Consider the following 19,804-nt stretch of genomic DNA (forward strand, 5'->3'; position numbering starts at 1 on the left):
GCGCTCTCTTTATTGTTCTGTTTCTGTGTCTGAAAGGGAAATGAAGGTACCGATTATTTCATACTTGATTTGTGAAGAGGTTCACTTACTTGAGTAGTTTGATGTCCTTGCAAAACAATGTACAGGTACTTTCTTAGCAAACAGGTTCTGTGTTAGATGACCCAGACATTGTACCAAAGGTTATCCATCTTATGCATTGCTACGTTTCAAATGAGTATGAATGACATTGCATATTCAAAATCCTTAGCGGGTTACTGATACTTACTGTGGTGACCCTTCAGGACATTTCCCTGCATTAATGGAGAAGCTCATCTAAAGGAGCCTACACTGGGCTCGTGCATTATGTGTGTACACTCATTCTTGATGTTCTCAAGGAAAATTCTATATAGAAAAATACTATATAGAGGAAGTAAGGAAGGAGGATTTATGGGTTTTATTTTTGTAGTGTATATACCTTTGCAGTAAAATTGCCTGGTTACAATCCATTCCAATTTTCTGCCACCTTTGGATTGTCAGCTATTGTTTGAGAGGCAAAATGTTATTTTAGCATTGCACATCACTATGTTTGCCACTGAAACGATATTATTGGTAATATTTTAAGATGGTATTTTCCTTTCTTAATCCGTAAGATTATTGTGGTCTTTATGAACCTCATCTCTTCTTCCTCTCCACCCCCTGCCCACTTCTTGGCATATCAACTGGACAGAGGCTTAGGGATACAGAAAGACAGTACCAGACTGAACTACTGGTGTCTGATTTTGTTTTTTTTCAGTTTGAAATAATCTAATCTAAATAGCTTTAAATAATGCGGTCTGTTGTTCTTTCTCCAGGTTTGTCTACATGGCTTAAAATGATAGGAGGAAAAAACCCTTTCTTCTGCTGAGTATGACAGATATTGTTGAACTCAAAGGAAGCTTAGTATGATAATAAAAGTTGTGTTGGCACTGAAAAAATATATAAATTAAAGTCTTCAATAAGGAGAAAGTTACCAAGTTCTTTACACTTTTGAAGGTCTATGCATACATTACTTGGGTCAATTTGAATTAAAGTACTTCTTCCATACTTTCTTTCAAAAAGGAGGTACCTTTTCTAACATGTATTTTAGGAGATACTTAATTGTATTTTTCCTTCTAAGATACAAAAGGAGAGGAGAGTCCTGTCTTGGCATAGATGCAAAGAAACAGTGTATAACTTGGGACAGTTCTGCATCAAAAAGGAAGCAGTTACAGAGGCGACCTGAGCGCTACTTCACAAAGAACAATGTGAAGATGCTGAACACAGATGGGATTCTTGTTTGCAGTAAAAGTTCTTCATCTGACCCAGCTGCTTTCGTACCAGTTTTCCAAATGGAAGCTGAGGATCCTTCTGACACAACAGAGGTAAATCCTCTTGGGATTTATGATCCATCAACTACAGTGTGGCTACAAGGGAATGGGAGCAAGAGTACAGAGCCTGTAAATGCGCAGCAAGCAGTTCAAGAGCCTGTGATAAACATGAACTCCATTCTAATGACAAAAGTGGAAGAACATAACAAGAAAGTCAGAGAAAACCCAAGAGATATTAATGCTTGGATGGAATTTGTTTCTTTTCAGGTATGTGTTCTGACAGATCTGGTTGCTTGTAAGAAATACATGAACATTATATTGTAATTTAATTTGTTTAGGAGTGTGTATCTTCTGTTGGTGAAGAGTGAGCTCTTAATTCATCTTCACATGTGCCAGCATTTTTCTTGTGATTTTAGTGACGATTCTTCCTCATGTAATGATTTTTCTTTTTGTTTTAAGGATGAATTAATGAGAGGACCTAGCCCTTATGCCAGTAAGGGAGAGCAGGAAGTAAGAAGAAAATCACTGAAGTTAATCTTGGAAAAGAAACTGGCTATTTTAGAGAGGGCAATTGAAAGCAATCCAAGTAATGTTGATCTGAAACTTGCTAGGCTGAAGATTTGCGCAGAATTCTGGGAACCACCAGCTTTGATCAAAGAATGGCAGAAGCTAATTTTCTTACATCCCAATAATCCGGAGTTGTGGAAGAAATATCTACTGTTCTGTCAAAGTCAGTTCACTACCTTTTCTGTTTCAAAAATCAATAGTCTCTATGGAAAGTGTTTGACTACACTGGCAGCTGTACAGGATGGCAGCATGGTATCACACCCTCTACTGCCTGGCACAGAAGAAGCTATGCTGGGTAAGATTCTGTTTCATGTTATGGTCAGAACGGTCTTCATAGGAGTTGAATACATTCTCTGTAATAAGAGACTTCCCCATGTATTACAGGAAGATTTTATTTTTTTTAAAATGCCTGACATTCTGATTTCTTAGCTGAGAATTAAAGCAGATATTCCAACCAAATATGGATATAGCAGATGCTTTTCTTCCCCAGGAGAGTTTGTGATATAATATCCAGTAAAGTCTAATGTGCTGAGCGGTTTTATAGTACAATGTCAAGGCTGGAGAATTGCAGCCAGCAGTTGAGATGTGCTTTTCTCTTTGAAAAAAAATTATTATTTTTTAAAAAAAGGTTGGCTTGTGAAAGAAACAGTTATATCTTGTTCTAAAGTTTTATAGTTAATTACTTTAATCCAGAGAAGAGAAGGGACATGGGAAGTCTGATGTGAAATTTTGAGCATCCCAGTTCGTAGATGGGGAATTCTGAACTGTAATACCATGTGATCATACCTTTTGTATTTATTATATGCGTTTATCTACCACTTATAATTTATTATATAATTATTCCTGGAAGGGAAGCTAGTCAGATGGTTAGGATGCTAGACTGGATCCAGGGAAGAAACAAGTTCATGCTCAGTTCTGCCATGGGCTTTAAATTTATCTGGAGCTAAATGACTTAACCTATCTCATCTCAATTTTGCTTCTCTACCTCAGGGGGTCATTGTGATTATTAATCTATGAATACACTGAGGAGGCAGAAATATTAGTGTCACCAGGAATATGTTTGGGGTTTTTTTCCCTTTTAAAATTTGTTTTATATTTAGAGGAGACTATTATAAAGTGGTCTGCATTTCTTCATGTGTGGCGTAGTCCAAGGAACCTCTGTTTGTACCCAAGTCCTGTAAGTGCTGTTTGAGCAATGATGCTATCTGTTATGCAATAGCCAGTCTTAGATTAAGAAATTAATTTCAGGTGGTCATATCTGTTATGGTCTTGGGTTGATTTATCTTGGATTAGGCAGTGGTAAAAGTGCTGTAAAGGAAAAAACCTGTGCTGGCAGGTGGATATTGTTGTGCTTGATGGCTTCTAATTGCTTCAACTGTTTCTGTTTTCTAACACAGTCACTTTGTATGCTAACTACAAGGAATGATTCTCAGGACAAATGTTTTATTCAGCATCTCTCTTTTTTTTTTTTTTTTTTTTTTTTTTTTTTTTTTCCTAACAGAAAGGTTATTCTTTCATTTTGTTTCCCTGCACAGAACGTTTTTTGACTCATTAAATACCGTTTGTGAACTGTTAATGAGAAGTTTAGTTTAATAGAGTTAAACTTTATTTAGTTAATTATATTAAATTGACTGACGTTTTTCAAAATACTTGTTTGCTGGCAATGTCTATATACAGGTTAAAATGAAAATGAACTCAACTTCATTTGTGTTCCTGTTTGACTCTTAATGTCTTGTTTTTCTGTATTAAGACTGTAGTGATTTGTTTATGAATGCAGTTGGGGGTTTTGTTGTTCGGTTTGGTATTTTGTTTGTTTGGGTTTTTTTCCCCCCGCTTTGGAATTCAAACAATAGGAGTGGAGAAATTTCCAGTGGGGAGACTTCTTGATCGGAGATTATTATTTTTTTTTAGTGACTCAAATACCTATTCTTGGGCTGAATTTGAACTGTCAGTGTACTTATTAGGAAGATTACCAAATTGTTCGTTAATATAAATATGCAAAGAGTTTCACAAATTAATTATGAGGTGAGTAGCAGTGTAGGAATATGGTAGGCTTGTATCTTCAACCTTTGACCTTTGCTAACCACGAAGTATGAGCTAATTTTAAATATTGGTGGACTGTGCCATCTAGTGTTCAATTCAGTATGCAGTACTATCTGCTTGGAAATGGGTGTGTGTTTTTTAAAACATGACATTTAAGTAACCAGGTAAGAATTGATTTAAAATTGTACATAACTTTTTACTTTTTGAGGTAATTCATAGTGTTTTAAATTTACTAGGAACTGTTAGTGTAAAGCAGATGAAGGTAAACATTCTCAAATTTTGTTGTGGAAAGAGTCCTGTTTTTCAAATTATACCTACTGGTTGGGGAGAAACATCCTAAAAAAACGGTCAGTTCAGCTGCAGAAATGGCTTACCATCATGGACTAAATTAAATATGTATTCATGCTGTTTTCAGCTTTTACCACAAAGAAAATGCTGATCTTTGCATTTCTTCAAATATCTTGGGGGTTTTTTTTCAGCATGCAGAAAATCTTATGCTATAATTTATTTTTGGCTCCAGTTTGGCAGCAAGTCCTGATGAGACATTCTCTACATTCAGACTATTTAAATCAAAGTTCATCTGTCTGAAGCTGAGAGGCTAGGAAAGGACATCTTTTTCAGTGTCCTTTGGACACAGTGCCCGAGTTGGTTAAAATAGTTAAGAAGATTCTGTTATATACTTAATCATACTTGTGGTGTTTAAATATCTTCAGAAATCCTAGAGTCTTTGTTATCAGAAACAGTCGCTGACTTTGCAGGAAAATCTGCTAAAATGTCTAGTTTGCATGTTCTAGCTGAATTCAAATTTTTATGTACACACATCTGATTTAAATTTGAATAAAAGTTAAAGGGATTAAATCATTTGTCATCTTTTAGTTTTAAAAAAATAAGGTGATCATTAGAAAAAATTGCTGCTAACCAATATTACTATATGTATGTATCTAGACAATTAAACATTTTGACTGTTTTAACTCTCCAAAGCCAATGCGTTTGGTGAAGAAACAATAGTTTTTGAAGAACTGTTTTTAAAACTATTGATGAATTATTTAAGTCTTGATTTATGGGTTTGGGGTGGTTTTGCAAGCCAATCAAAATTTTGATTTAAAGCAATTTGGGGTTTGAGCAGCCTATTGTGTTAACTCTTGAGTGTAATTTGGAGTGATGGAGTATCTCTGAAGTCCTTGAACTGCCTGCTAATAGAGGTGTTTACAATACCTGTTATTTTCCCAGCTCTTTCATTTAAGACTCTTGTTGGAAACACATGAATAGAAAAATGGGCTTTGCTTCCCTTTTTAAGTTGAAACTTGGGGCTAAGTGTGCAGTAGGGATGTGGCAGTGATTACAGAAATAATTTGTTGGAGAGCAAGGAATAGGACTCTACTTTCAAGCAGTAATACTTTGATGTAAAGAGCAGACTTCTCTTAACTGAGTTCTTAAGCAAAGGAGAAGAAAATGGGAATGACAGTTGGAAATAAAATGGTATATTTTCAACATATTACCAGTGTAACTGTCATGCAGAAATTGTTGTAATCACTTACTGTGTGAATCATAATAATGCCCAGCATCTTCAAAGAGGACTGTGGCCCACTCTGACAGGTGTTGGATAAACTGAAGTTGGGACTATTGTGTATAACTCTTACTCATCAACAAGGACAATGCCTGTATGACATGAATAAAAAATCATCTCTTTGACACATTTAAAGTGGGAGGTCTTAAAGTTAATTAAAACAATTCTGACATACATTTATGCTAGTTATTTGCTGTGTTTTGGATTTTGATACTGTTATGTATCAAAACCATTCTCTATAGCACTTGTGTGTGTCATATTTGGGCTGTAGCAAAAATACTGTGCAAAAAATTTATTTGAAATATTAAAATGTTATCTTCTTTACTTTACAGCTATATTTATTCAGCAGTGCCACTTTCTGAGACAGGCTGGCCACTCCGAGAAAGCAGTGTCTCTGTTTCAGGCTCTGATTGACTTCACCTTCTTTAAACCTGACAGTGTAAAAGATCTGCCAACAAGGGGACAGGTAGCAATTTCTGTTTAAATGGGTGTATGTCCTTGTGAATTACAGAGAATGCTGTAACAAAAGAATGTTGGTAAATTTTTAAGGACATAGGGAAATATTTTGAGTCGCAGTGTTCTTTGTGGTTCTTCAAGGTGATGCTTGCATTGGAAAAATGCTTGTGGGCCCTCTGGAACTACATGCTAAATGGCTGCCTCTACTGTATATAATAAAGTGTGATAACCAGTCGTTTTGTATCTTCTTTCTTGCTAATCAGAAATGAAAAAAAAAATAATCTGGCTGACCAATATCTGTGTCTAGTTAGCATTTCCCTTACTTCTTTTCCCCAAAACTACTGCTGTTTTGTTACTCTTGATGGAGAAAGCTGATAGAACCTACAGTTGCTTTCTGTTCTTGACAGTTCTTGCAAGCATTTCTTAGGTTCTTAGCTACCTGTTTTCAGTAGTTCTTTGATGGCTACATTAGGAACACCTTCATGCTTTAAAGTATCTTTTATTTGGCCCATGAGATTCCATTCAGCTATTTCTGTTGAAGTACTAAATCACTTTTTCTCTTGATTTTCTCAGGATAATGTTGGGTTCGCACCCCAATAATAATCAGTACATTAATATTTACAGCGGGCTGTTGCCAGTGTAGCATCATCCTACTAAATTTCTGGGAGGTGCTTCCTTTTTAGGGGGGGGTGGGGGTGGCGCACCAGTTAGGCAGCTGGGCTACCACAGAGGACAGAAATTGAATTTTCTTCTATTACCTCACCACCTTCTCCAGCAATCACTACTGATGCTCCATTGTTTTGGTCTCTTTATTAATGGTATTACCCACCAATGGAGCAGTCTTGTAGTTTAAATAATAATGGTGTCCTCTTAAAGAGCCAAAAGGTTAGAGTTAAATCACAATTACCAGTTTGAGACATTTGTTGTGGTTACACAGATAAAGCTCAAGTTATACAACACTGCAAGATTATCTGTAGTGTTTAAAAACTCATAAGAAACCAGGATGAAAAGGAACATCAATTTAAAAGGACAGTGTTTAAGTTGGAAAGTGCAGTTCTTGAAATAGGAAAATGCCAGATTTACAGCTGATTGCATATTGCCCTCTTACAGAAGTGTTATGACTCAGTCTTGAATTACTTGTTTCCATACTGTTTTCACAGTTCACTTTCTCACTTGGAGCAAAGAATAAATCTATGAGGAGCAGAATTAGATTTTGCAGTTGCTCTAAGCTCTGCATTTTCTGATATGTTGATGCTTGATTTTTCTTAGAGTAAATTTTTTTGTTAATACTTGTATGAAGTCACATCTCAGTGTCCAAGGTTTGGTACACAGCAGAAGCATATAATAGGACAGAGTCATTAGAGCAAAGTATCCACAAAGCAGGGGAGGAATTGATGAATCTCAAGATGATGGATTGCATGCAGGCAGTGACAGAGTCAATGATTCACTGGAAAATGCCCTGAAGTTGTTGACCACCCTGAAACCTGAGAAATGAAAGGCCTTACAGATCTTTTCCTCTTGTCCTCAGTCCAGTCATATTTATGTCAAACTGTAGCATTTTGATTTGACCATAGGTGTATGATTGTCTGAATTATCATTCCATTAGCCAAATTCTTCGTAGTCTCATGGAAGATAGGGAAAATGAGAGATTTCATTTCTGAAAGCCACACTTTGGGGACTTTGGATCCTTATCCTTGAAAGATCTGTATTAGGGCATTTGGCACACAAGTCTTCTGCTTTCTTTAAAGCCCAATACCTTTTAAAAGCAACCTGTCTTCATGATTGATGACAGTCCTGCTGTGTCATAGGCATAACTGAAGTACTCAGTCGTTCCTGCTGATTCTTAAGCAGCATCGAACAAAGTCTTGAGGTACAGAAGTTGCACCCAGATATGTGATTGTAGGGTCTGGAAAATCTAAGTTGACCCAAGCAGTGTCTGTACAACAGCAAAAATGATTTTTCTCTGTTTTGTTTTGGTTGCCCCTGCCCAAAACAACAGGTGGAATTCTTTGAACCCTTTTGGGATAGCGGGGAACCACGAATTGGAGAAAAAGGAGCAAGAGGCTGGAAAGCATGGATGCACCAACAAGAAAAGGGTGGCTGGATTGCTCTTAAGCCCGGTATGCCTATGTCGATATGTGTAGTTGTATGTCTATGTGTTCTTCTAAACATTTTGATTAGAATGATACAAGCTGTTTGTTCTTATGTTTTTGCATAGGCGTTTTAAAAAATACTTAGCGAGATTAAGGTAAAGTGTATCACACTTCACAAGGAAAAGCATGTGTTGAGTATTCTATGTATGATATTGTTTATGGAATATTGTTGTCCTTCCTAGGGATAAGAATTAAGGAACAGGGTATATCCTCCACTCTGTGCGGAGACTGAAGGTGTGAGTACTTGGTTGAGACCCATGCCCATCTAAGGAAGCTACTTCCCTTAACACCCTTTCATCAGACTGGTAGACCAGGTGGGGTTATAGTGTTAGATGATAGTTGCCTCAAGGTTTCCTAGCTTAATGATACCATTTCTAGAATCAGGTTTCAGTTTCTTGTAGCAAATACATAGTAGAAACAGGAGGGAAATCTTTCTTTCTCTTTGTGATGCAGAAAACAGAGGAATTGTATCCTCACTTGGCTGGAGTGCTTCTGGGTGAGCAGGGACGCAGAAAATGCCTCCCTGTGCTTATTCCCACCTTGTCTTCTGGTCTGCAGTGCTCACCGGGACTTCCTCAGACAGATGTATCTTGAAGGGGAGCAGGGGGCTGGAATGTATCTGACCAGAGATGAGCTGTCTCTGCTTTTGCTGTTCCTGCTGCAGTAGCAACTCTAATGAAGCAAGTTTGGCTCAGCTTTTAGTAAACGAGGGAACTGAAAAATGATCCTGTGCTTTCCTTGTCCCTGGATTAAGATGGAGTTTCCTTGCCCCTTATGGCTTTGACCATTTTGTCCACAAATTGAGAAGATTCAGTACAGAGAAGATGACCACTGTTGGTCTTGGGCAGGTCCAGCATATATCAGTGCTTATCCCCATGTGTGTCAAGTCCAAAAGTTCAGGTACAATCTGTAATCAAGTGTAGTCTCTGAAACTGTCAATTTCTTTCAAACTTTGGTTAGATTTTGGAAATACTGTCATTTTTCATAGAGTTGCTAACTAAAGGAGGAGCTCTAGAATATAAAAAATAGAGAGTGAAAGTCTTGCCATCACCTGTTTGTTTTACCTCAAATTTAAGAACTGGGAGTGGGAGTGTTTCACCTAGTTAATTGTAAATGTCAGGATTAAAAATTTGAAGGTGGCATAGAAATGGCCTGGTTTTGTACTCCAAAAAATAGTACAGGTAACCATAAACTTTGAGGACCTTTTTTTTTCCCAACAAGAAATAAAAAATATCTGAAAAATCTCTACAAGCTTTCCCTTAGCTTACAGGTGCTTGTCAGTTTCAGCACAGTTAATACATCGCACAGGAAAAATACATTAATTGTGTCTAATAGTCCAGAAGGTTCATCATAAAAGTGGGATGTGGTTAAGCACTTCCTTTTGTGTGTGTTTAACTACATTGGTTGTTTCAATTGCACCTTAATTAAAATACTAAAAATACCAGGTATTTTAAAGCAACATTGTCAAGCTTGGTTTGCGATGTTTAATATTATAGTACTACTTTTTACTTCCAGTGTTTTTTTCAAAATGTTTTATGCATGTGAGTATTCATAGAGCACATTTGAGATTGTATGCCCAGGTATGAAGTAAAGAACCTCTGTTGCACAAAAAGGTGACTGATTCTTGGCTGTTGCTTGTAAACCGCTTTTGATAAAAGCGGTCCACAGCCTGTCAGTGGTTTATTTTCTCCTCTGTGAGAAAGTTTGAGTGATGACACTGATTCATTGGTTCAGAAAGTCTGGAAACCTCCTACTCTTACAGAGTTGGTGTCAAAACCCAGAACTGTGATGTGGAAATTTTCAGCTCTGTCTTGTGTCTGTTTTATTAACACTTTATTTGTTTACATTTTTAAAGCAGTTAAATTGTATGTTGAGTCTGGCCTCTGGATTTGGTGGATTAATTTTTCTATAATGATTTTATGTGGGGGTTTGTGTCTTGATTTGGTTTTAGATGACGATGACGATGATGAAGAGATAGATGAGGATCAAGAAATAAAGGATAAAACTCTCCCAAAGTGGCATATTTGGTTGGATGTGGAGTATTCTCGTGAAGCAAGGCATTGGTTACCTTGGAGGCCAGACAAAACCAAAAAGGAAATGGAAGAAGATTGTGAAGATCCAGAAAGACAGGTCACTGTGATATAATAAAGCAAGGGGACATGATAAGATGAGTTATCATTTCCTTTGAATTTATTGCTAATGTGTATTTTAGAGGAGTAATACTTTTCTTTCTTCGGAAAAAATATTATTTTCTTTGTTTGGAATTCAAAATTTACCTGAGGTTTTGTGCTGAGACTTCTGAAATATATGGGAAGCTCATGGTAAACTTTGGAAAGGGCTGTAGGCAAATAGTCTGTCTTTGCTGTTTTGTGATTTCTTTCATCTGTATGTGGAAATGTGACAGAAATCTGTGTTTAAGAAGATATATGCATTAAACAAACAAATGTTTTGTTGCCTTCAAGTCAGGTGGATTTTTTTTCCTTCTTGGGAGATAGGTCAAAACAGACATTGATTTTTTTAAATAAAAATATCTTAGAATGGCCTAAGCAATAATATCTTCCAGACCTTTATTGTGTAAGTTTTCTGTGGAGGTCTTTGGTACTCGTGGGCAAAGAGATCTTGATAGCAAATTTACAGTCTGACTGGAAGAGCACATTGCTTAACTTGTCTGTTTTTAATTTGAATGACTGTTACCATTTAAATAGTAATTATAAATATTTATTGACTTAAAAAGGTTCTCTAATTACATAAATTACAGGTGTGCTGGTTTTATTTGATTGCATAAATTAATGGAGTTTGTTTTAATTTGGTTTTTTTTTAGGTATTATTTGATGATCTTGGACCATCTTTAATCCAGCTTTCTAATCCAGATCTTCAGCGTCAACTACTCTACTCATTTTTGCAATTCCTGGGAGTTCCATGTACAAGTAAACTCTTCCCTTCCAACCTCTATATTGCCATGGATGAAAATAACATCTTTGAGAGTGTGCTTTCTGATGAAAAGCCACTGACTTCTGTTGAATTTCCACTTTCTGGATTCAACAGTATTGGTCATATGGACACAATGCTACGAGGGAGACATCACATAGGCCACTATAAAGAAGGAGAGGAGTTCATACAGAATGTTTTTCATGTTCTATTCCTGCTCTTTTCAGGAAAGGAAAAATCCAACCTGTCCATTTGTTGGTTACAGTATGAAATATCTAAGGTAATGAGGAATCTGCATATAATCACTTTTTTGATATGTGGCTTTCTTGTGTATTAATGTTTATATTGACTTTAAATATTGATGAAAATCAAGTCTTGTAGAACTAAGTATTCACATCAGGAAATGCCGGTAAAGATTGCACTGGGAGTAAAAACCCCCAAAACAAACAAAACCACCCCTTTTCTTCAGTATATGTTACAGTGGCATACATGTAGCAAAACATTTTTTGCCGTTTTGGATTAATGTTATATGATACATTGTATGCCAGACAGGAATGCATGCAAGTGATTTTCTACATGGCAAAGTGAGTCAGCTAGGTGCTTTCACCAAACTATTCTACTAAGTGCATAATACTCAATACTATGATAAGAGCATCTTACCAAGAAACTACATCCTATACAAGTTACATTTGTAGTGTTGTTGAAGGAAGTAGCACTTTATCACTTGAATACGGATCTGTTTAGGTAAAAATGCCCACAGGAGGATGAGAGTCCAGGTTGTCTTCCTAACGCTTCAGGAAGTTTAGTATTGTGTTTCCTTACAGAGAAGTTCCCTGTCTCTTACCCAAACTCTACCTGGCCAGAAGATGTGTGATTTTCCCACCCCATGTGCAGATTTGTCTGTCAGCACATTCGTCATTGTGAAAAGCTGCTTGGTGGTTTAATTGTACTAGTCATAAATTGTGTCTGGCCAGACAAGTTAGTTAATTTTCCTTTTCTCAACCATTACAGGTTAGTAGCACTTTATTTGAGCAGTTGGCCCTTTAAAAGAGTGAAATTTGATATTAATGGCAGAGGCAGGAGAGTGAGAATTCTCTGTAATTTGGCTGTGTTCAGGGGACTTGACAACAAGCAGTTGTGACAATTTACAGCACTCAGTAGCAACAGATAAGACTGTGGTGAAATATGGAACCATACAAAAACAAACACAGTAATGAAATTAAAAAATGCTGTGAGGTATGGTGGGTTTTTTTCCCTTATTTCTCCCACTCCTCTCAAAATTTGTTCTGTTTTTTCTCCCCTGCAGGTAGTTCAGTGTCTCCAAGCGAAAAAGAAGAAGAAGCTGAAAGCACAAGGGAGGAAGAGCAAAAAGTTGGCCAAGAATCTCCTTAAAGCACCTGACAACCGAAACCACCTTTCTCTCTGGAAATTGTATGCCTACCTGGAATGGCTGCTTGGTAACATTGACGATGCCAGGAAGGTATTTGACACAGCTCTTTGCACAGCAGGGACAGAAGGATTGAAGAGTCCCCAAATCTGCAGCCTCAGTCTGCTTTATGCTCAGCTGGAAGTTGAACTACTAGAAAGTATAGAAGGAGCTGTTATGTCACGTGCTGTTCATATATTGACCAAATTGGCTGAAAGTGGACCATATGTGCCATATAGTGGACAAGTGTTAGCTGTAAATGTCTTGAAAGCTCGTAAAACATATGAGCATGCACTGCAAGATTATTTAAGTAAACCACCAGTTTCTGATCAGGTTGGTGATGCTAATCAGCTGGTTAACTTGGTTGGTTGTTACGCACTGTTCCAGTATTTGACTGTTGGGATTGATGCTGCAGTATTAATATATGCACAGACTTCGGAAAAACTTGAAGCTCTTGGTCCACAGAAATGTGAAAATACTGGAGAGAATTTTGGCATTCGAAATTTTTCCACTGCTCTTGAAGCTGTCACACTGCTGCATACAAATTTGCTCAGATTCCACATGAAAATTAGTGTTTATCCTTTGAATCCTCTGCGAGAGGCACTAACAGAGGCTCTGAAACGGTATCCTAGCAACCGGTCCCTTTGGAGGTCATATATCCATATCCAAAGGAAGTCTCACAGTGCTAGCAAAGCACGAAGATTTTTTGATGGTGTCACAAGGTCTACTAACTCTTTAGAGCCATGGCTGTTTGCAATCCAAGCAGAGCAAATGAGAAAAAAACTCATTGAGAATGTCCAGAGGTAATATCTTGCAGCTCTTTATGATTATGCTTTTTTTAATCTGTCTAATCACTTAATAGAGGAGAGAAAATGCTATCATAGTTCTCATTTTGTGGATGAAGAGGCTGTAGTTAGGGAAGGTTATTTGTTCAAGACTGAATGGTGAGTCAGTGGCAAAATCTGGAACAGAATTAAAGATCTAGGTGATAGTCTTACGTCCTTTCTACTGGATCAGATTGTGTGTTGCTTTGTGTTTACTTACTTGGTACTGACATCAAGATGGTACGCATTTGAGTCGTTTTTAAATAGCTAAGAGTTGCCTTAGATGGCCAGGGTGGACACTGTGAGCTTAGAAACTGCTGCATTTTAATACTACAGCAATAAGGAGTGTAATACGGAGCTACGCTGCAGTTCCTGACTGAGCTCACTGCCCTGCTTTACTCCTGGATCACGGAATACAGTTGTGGCAGATCTGTTTCCATAGTGAGTACTTGAGAGCTTGGTTTTCATATGGGTCTGTTGCTAGGTAGAAGAGGCTGGAAATTTCCCGAATCACAGTGTGGTTTGGGCTCCGCTCCTGGGAAAGGAGAAAAGGACAGGATATGTGGGGAACTGAAGGTTCATTCTTAAAGCTTAATCTCGAACTGTTGTCTACCCATTGCTTGGAACTACCTCTCCTACATCTCTCTAATAACATTGGTGGCTTCGTTCTTTGTGTCTGCACATAGCAACAGAGATTTCTAGGAAATGTTATCTGGAAGCTTTACATAGCTGTAAGCTTATAATATTCATGCTTGATGAAATTACAGAATGATCACTATACTTTAAAATGACAGTGTGCCCACTGCTTTGATTGCCACAGTCTGGCAACAGGCATGCATACATGACAGTGACATTCCTGAGCTGTCAGTATACTTCATCCTAAATTGTAATAAGAATTCTACAGCCACCAAATATAAAGGAGGATTATAATTTGATTTACTGTTAATTACAGACTGACACTATGATATGGTTCATTATTGTTAGTGGAAACTGATGTTAAAATTCCAGAATGATGATTTCCTCTGTGACATTCCAGATTGTTCTCCGCCAGCATAGCCTTTCTTATAGGTTGTATTTGTACAGAGACAAGTTGGATGTTGCAAGAGCAGAGTTGTACTACTACCACACAGACATAAATGGCCTGTCACGCATAAAACACTAAAACTAGTGGTTTATGATGTTGTGAAAAACTAAGAAAATATCTGTACTATGTGTGAGTACTTCCTATTTTGTTTTGGTGCGTGGAATTCCTTTAAAGAAATGAACGTGAAGGGTAAAGCAGTAGTGTGTATGTTAGTGTGAGGTACAGTGCTCCCTGCTGATGTCTGACTCTGTGCAGGGTAGATTACATAGTTTTCCCTCATGGCAAAGGTTAAGATGAGAAGAACTATGACCTCAAAGACCCTTGGAAAAAGAGGCAAATTGGGAGCAAGTGTTGAGGTTGAGTGGAACAAGCTGGCAGGCCAAGAGAGTGCACACCAACAGAAGTGATACTGCTGTGAGTGCTCCAGGCTGTTTCATCAAGCTCAAGCATCAAAAATAAGCCAGTCTGTATCAGCTGTACATGAAAATCAATGCTTCGGTGAAAAATACATGCCTGCTTTTGTGTTATGCCTGGAACTTAGGGGATTTGAATCTCTGGGTGAAAAAGAAAGTTACTACTGTAATCGTGGTTGAGGTACAGAGCCTTGACCTGAGACCAACATAATGGTCTTACAAAGGTGATGGGTAAATGTGAACAGGCTTGCCTGGGCACCAGGAGGCGGCTTGCTGACCTAGACTTGGATTTAGTTTGAGCTGCTGTGGCAAGTCTGGAATGATACGCAGTCTTGAATGAAGATTAAGATCGGTGTTTTAAGATCGTATGATAGTGGTGGATTATTGTACTCCTGTTGGACAGGATTGGTTTTTTACATGCCAAAAGAAATTTCACAAAAATACCTCGTTTCTGGTTTTTTTAACTGATTTTTTTCCTGTATAGAAATGTGTTGATTAGATTAACAAGTGCTGAAAGTCTGGTTTATAACATTCAGAGTTTGTAGCATGAAATGCAAAAACCTGGCTATATACAGTGCTATGTGAACAGGGACAGCACATTGATTTTTACCCTCTCTTACCTGGATGTGGTCCTTTAGCTTGGGTTTAAGGGTTTGTGGTTTCTTTTTTCCTCTGTTACAGGGCAGATGTTGGTGAAATACATTCTACGATTCCTGAAACTGGGTTAACAAATCGGATTGTAGCTCTATTTGAACACGCAGTTCAGAGTGAAAATGGTACCCATTGTCCACTGCTGTGGAGAATGTATTTGAACTTTCTGGTAAGAAGACTGTCAGGTTTTTTGATTTGTTTTTACCGTATTTGGAATTTCTCATGAACACAGCTGCAGTACTAAATGCTGCCATACCTCTGTGATTTGCAAGGTGATATATTTGAATTGTAATGCTGCTTACTGCTGGGAATATTAAGGTAAATGTAGATTAGATGGAGTAATAGCTTCTGACAGTTTGGTGTTAGTATAGATGCAGGCAAGTTATTGTGGCTGCCATCTTACGTAGATTAAAAATATGTCATAAGATGTCAATAGATGCATTTGACCCAGCATTAGTCACAATATAAAGGTAAGTGGGCAGGGGAGCAAAATTCAAGAAAAGAGGAAAGAAATTGTAGGGACTTAGGATTTTATTATTGTTATGTAAGTAAAATCAGCACAGATTACGTGTGTTTATGCTTTAGACCTACTTCAGGGTTCTGTAAGGAAATTACAAGGACTTTGATATTTTGGTCAAATCTAGATCCTGATTTTGTGTAACTTTACAGAACCACAGAATGGTTGAGGTTGGAAGAGACCTTTGGAGATCATCTTGCTCAACCCCACTGTTCAAGCAGGGCCACCCACAGCCAGTTGTCCATGATGATGTCTAGATAGCTTTTGGATATCTCTAAGGATGGAGACTCCGTAACTCCAGGCAACCTGTACCCCTTGCAGTATTGTTGTCAAATACAGGCAAAGGCAGTGACTTTAATTGAAATACTCAACAGAGGCTCTTTCTGGTAGTCTTTGTTCCATTATTTGTAGGACAAGTAAAGTCCTGACACTCCTTAAAGACATCTCAATTACATTGAAGAGTGTAACCAGTGTCACCAGTCAAATTGCATAGCTACCACAATATATAGTAATAAGGATTCCTTAGCAGAAGTGCTGAGTTTTCCAGCAGTAACTTCTTTGTCTCAGAGATAACCATTTTATTATTTCAGCTATTACTGCATTGAAGTATGAACATTTTTTTTCTCACAGACTTCACTAGGAAAAAAGGAAAAAAGTAGAGGATTGTTTTATAAAGCACTTCAAAACTGTCCTTGGGCAAAGGTAAGCATAGAATAGAAACCTGTCATCATACTCTTAATTCTTGGAGTTCTGTATTTGGGGGGAAAAAAAAGTTAGACTTTAGTAGTTGTCATGATTTCTATGCAATTGAAATGAGAGATTTCTGAATGAGAAATACTGTAAGATTTTCTGCAAGTAAAATGGAAACGGAAAAAAAAATAGTGGTCAGTGGTGTTTGCTTTTCAGAACAGAAAGATGTTGCGTTGCATTGCATGAGGCAAGGAGATAAATTCCTGTCTGTGTCATCTAGAAGTGATTGTGTCTTTTAGACTTTTATCATGAGCATGGTAGTAGCAAAAATATATAGGCAAATAAAAATGTGTTTAGTTAATAGTACAAGAAATTGCTCAGGAACACCTGCAATTCCTCAGGTAACATCTGTATATGCTGCAAATGCTCCAGCACCCCTTGACCTATGTTTTATCTTTTTGAATAAAATTATTTAGTGGGAGTTGGAAAAGATTTGATTAAACATTACATTGCTGTCACTGTAGAAGTACTAATTTGGTTTGTATTGTATTAGAGAAATGTACGATACTTACGTTCTTGCTATAGAGTTTTTCTGCATATCTACGTACTTTATACTGTTTCTTGCTATGATGGAGAGATGGCACAGAAAGTGTTCTCATTGTCTTTCTAGGTGCTCTACATGGACGCAGTAGAGTACTTCCCTGATCATCTGCAAGAGACGCTTGATCTAATGACTGAAAAAGAATTGAGAGTGCGGGTACCTGTGGAAGAGCTGGATCTACTATTAGAGGTTTAAAAGACTGTAGAAGAGTGGCGAAAGTACAGAAGGTAGTTCTGAAGCAAAGTTAGACCTGTCTCTTTTCAAACAGGAGCTCTGTTGAGAATTGGGTACTATGTACTTTTTTTTAAAGCTTTTATATAAATTGCTGTCAAAATGGAGTTCTGCTAGCTGCAAGTATTCTGGAATAAAGTACTGCATTTTGCCCACAAAAATGCATCCATTTCTTTGAAGTATTGCTGGCTGCTACAGGAGGATACCCTCTTAGAAGGAGCCTCCTGTTGAATGTTGCCCACATTTCTTATTCTGTTGTTTGAAATTACATTCCCTAGAGTTCAGCAGGAATTCAGTACGTGCCAGCTATGGTTTGGTGAGCAGCACAGGAAATAAACATCTGCCAGATGGATGCTCCACTGTTCTCCACTTGGCAGGCTTCAGTAATTTCCTTCAGCTTGGTATGTGTGTGTGTGTATATGTAACTACCAAGTCAAACAGCTGTTAAATCTGTACAAGCAGTTACATTTGTACATATACTGTTAGTAAAAGCTAAGTCTTTGCTTAAGCAGGCACCTGTTTTGGACTTGTATGTTTTAACAGATGACCATTTTAATATAAATATTTATGAGAAATATACCTGAATATTTGAAAATTCAAAAGGAACTTGAATTATTTCTTAATTTAATAGAACTGTGAGTGTATTAAAAATGAAAGTGTATCTATAATGCGTCTCCAAGCAGCGCGCTTTTAAACAAATTTTTGTAACTGATTACTTGCTTTTGACCCAAATGTAGGCATTGTGAGAGAAACAGAGGTCTGGATTTATTCCTCCCTGAAGAAGGCAGAGTAGTCAAAACATGATTAATTAGTAGCTTCTATTCCAAGAGCCTTTAGGCATTCTCCTACAGAAGTAATATGAAATATAGTAACAATTTAAAGATACAGTTATGTTCTGTTTTTATAAGACAGAATATGCTGAAATATGCAGAAGACAGTTTAGCATCTCTACTCTTTGAGACCAAGTACTCAGAAGCTGGATCTTCATCTGACAAGAGGATACCTGCAGCCACTGAATACCCAAAACTGTTTCGGAGAGTTTTTAGGAAAAAAATATTACTAACAGCACTAAAACAATTGGGATCATCCACCTGGTGAGATCTGTGTACATGGAAAACTATGGCTGGAGAAAGCTATACAACCTATGGCTCAGTTTTGCCTGTAGCACAATACAGGATACAGTATGTTTTAGTTTGGGCTGCACCTCATTTATTCCTTTCCCTGCAATATTTAAAATAATCAGAATGTGTGGACTTTTACATGGCATTACACTTCTTAAGAACCTTAGAATATTGCTGTGGTTGCAAATGATGTTGATTTTGCTAGAGAATTGATTAGTCTTTGTAAAAAAATACATATTTTCTTTTCAAAATCCATGCTTCTTCCAGAAGTGAGAGAGCTCCTGAATTGGAGGTAGGGCTGTGTGCTGCACAGTAACATTGCAAATTTTGTGTGTGTGTGTGGCTTTGTTCCTCCATCAAAGCAGAATGCCCTTCCCCCTGAAGACCTGGAAGGCACATGGAGAACAGGAGAAGCTTGGCTGTGCTCCTGTTTGTTTCTCTTCAGAGTATACAATCACAGAGCAGTCCAGGTTGCGAGGGACCTTGAAAGATCATCTGGGCCAACCTTCTGTGGGACAGCAAGCCTAGGTGAGATTATCTAGCACCCTGTTCAGCTGCATCTTGGAACACCTCTGGTGATGGCAGCAATAACTCGTTTCAGTCACTGTTCCATGCATCCCTGCCCCTGGGCCCCTCCCTTCGCACAGCTTCTCCCAGTGCTGCTTCCTTCACTGGGGGTGGGCGGAGGCCGCTCACACACCGGAGCCCCTAGGCTAAGTCCTGCCTTTTAATTCACACCCCAGTCACTTTTTCTGTCCCTATGGGGAACGTACTCACTGTTCACTTTCTCCTTTTGTCATGATCTTTGTGACTCACGTTCAGAAATGCTGGAAAAAGTGGCAGAAGGTAAGTTCTGCTGCAAAAAGTAATTTTCAGCTATGTTTCTTTTTTTGGTAACCGTTGTGGCAGACAGTTCTGGGTTTAGCTTAATCCCTTGCAGCTTTCCTTCAGTCAGCTGAACGGACCTCTCTGGGGTTGTTGCTTCTAGCCAGCATCAGCAGCCGTGTCCCAAATAAAAAAAGCCTTGCTTGCCACACATCATAAAACTCCTCAGCCCCTCAAGCAATGATGAGATCAACTGCCATGATTAGAAAGTGCTAAAAAATTGCTGGCTGCTTGTGCCCTTTCCAAGGAGATGGATCTAAGGTTTATAAGAATGGGTAATAAAACTTTGCTTGTTGTTTTTCTATCTCCAGATGAAAAACAA

At 37.9% G+C, this 19,804-nt stretch overlaps 1 protein-coding gene across 5 annotated transcripts in view; it reads left to right on the top strand.

The window, feature by feature from the left end:
• NRDE2 (NRDE-2, necessary for RNA interference, domain containing) overlaps positions 1 to 18,667 on the top strand; it is a 31,500-nt gene extending 12,833 nt beyond the window's left edge. For 4 of the 5 annotated variants that reach the window (XM_037393789.1, XM_037393790.1, XM_037393791.1 and 1 more), the window contains exons 5-14: positions 1,136 to 1,592; positions 1,785 to 2,187; positions 5,835 to 5,968; positions 7,958 to 8,078; positions 10,063 to 10,241; positions 10,933 to 11,319; positions 12,346 to 13,268; positions 15,468 to 15,606; positions 16,585 to 16,656; positions 17,315 to 18,667. In XM_037393789.1, the coding sequence (XP_037249686.1) occupies positions 1,136 to 1,592; positions 1,785 to 2,187; positions 5,835 to 5,968; positions 7,958 to 8,078; positions 10,063 to 10,241; positions 10,933 to 11,319; positions 12,346 to 13,268; positions 15,468 to 15,606; positions 16,585 to 16,656; positions 17,315 to 17,440 (2,941 nt within the window). In that variant the 3' untranslated portion in view covers positions 17,441 to 18,667. The remainder of the gene's footprint in view (positions 1 to 1,135; positions 1,593 to 1,784; positions 2,188 to 5,834; positions 5,969 to 7,957; positions 8,079 to 10,062; positions 10,242 to 10,932; positions 11,320 to 12,345; positions 13,269 to 15,467; positions 15,607 to 16,584; positions 16,657 to 17,314) is intronic. The other variant, XR_005105217.1, reaches the window with a different exon arrangement.
• The last annotated feature ends 1,137 nt before the right edge of the window (positions 18,668 to 19,804 follow it).

The sequence above is a fragment of the Falco rusticolus genome, chromosome 7 (genome assembly GCF_015220075.1).
Source record: "Falco rusticolus isolate bFalRus1 chromosome 7, bFalRus1.pri, whole genome shotgun sequence".
In the NCBI taxonomy this organism is placed as follows: Eukaryota; Metazoa; Chordata; class Aves; order Falconiformes; family Falconidae; genus Falco; species Falco rusticolus.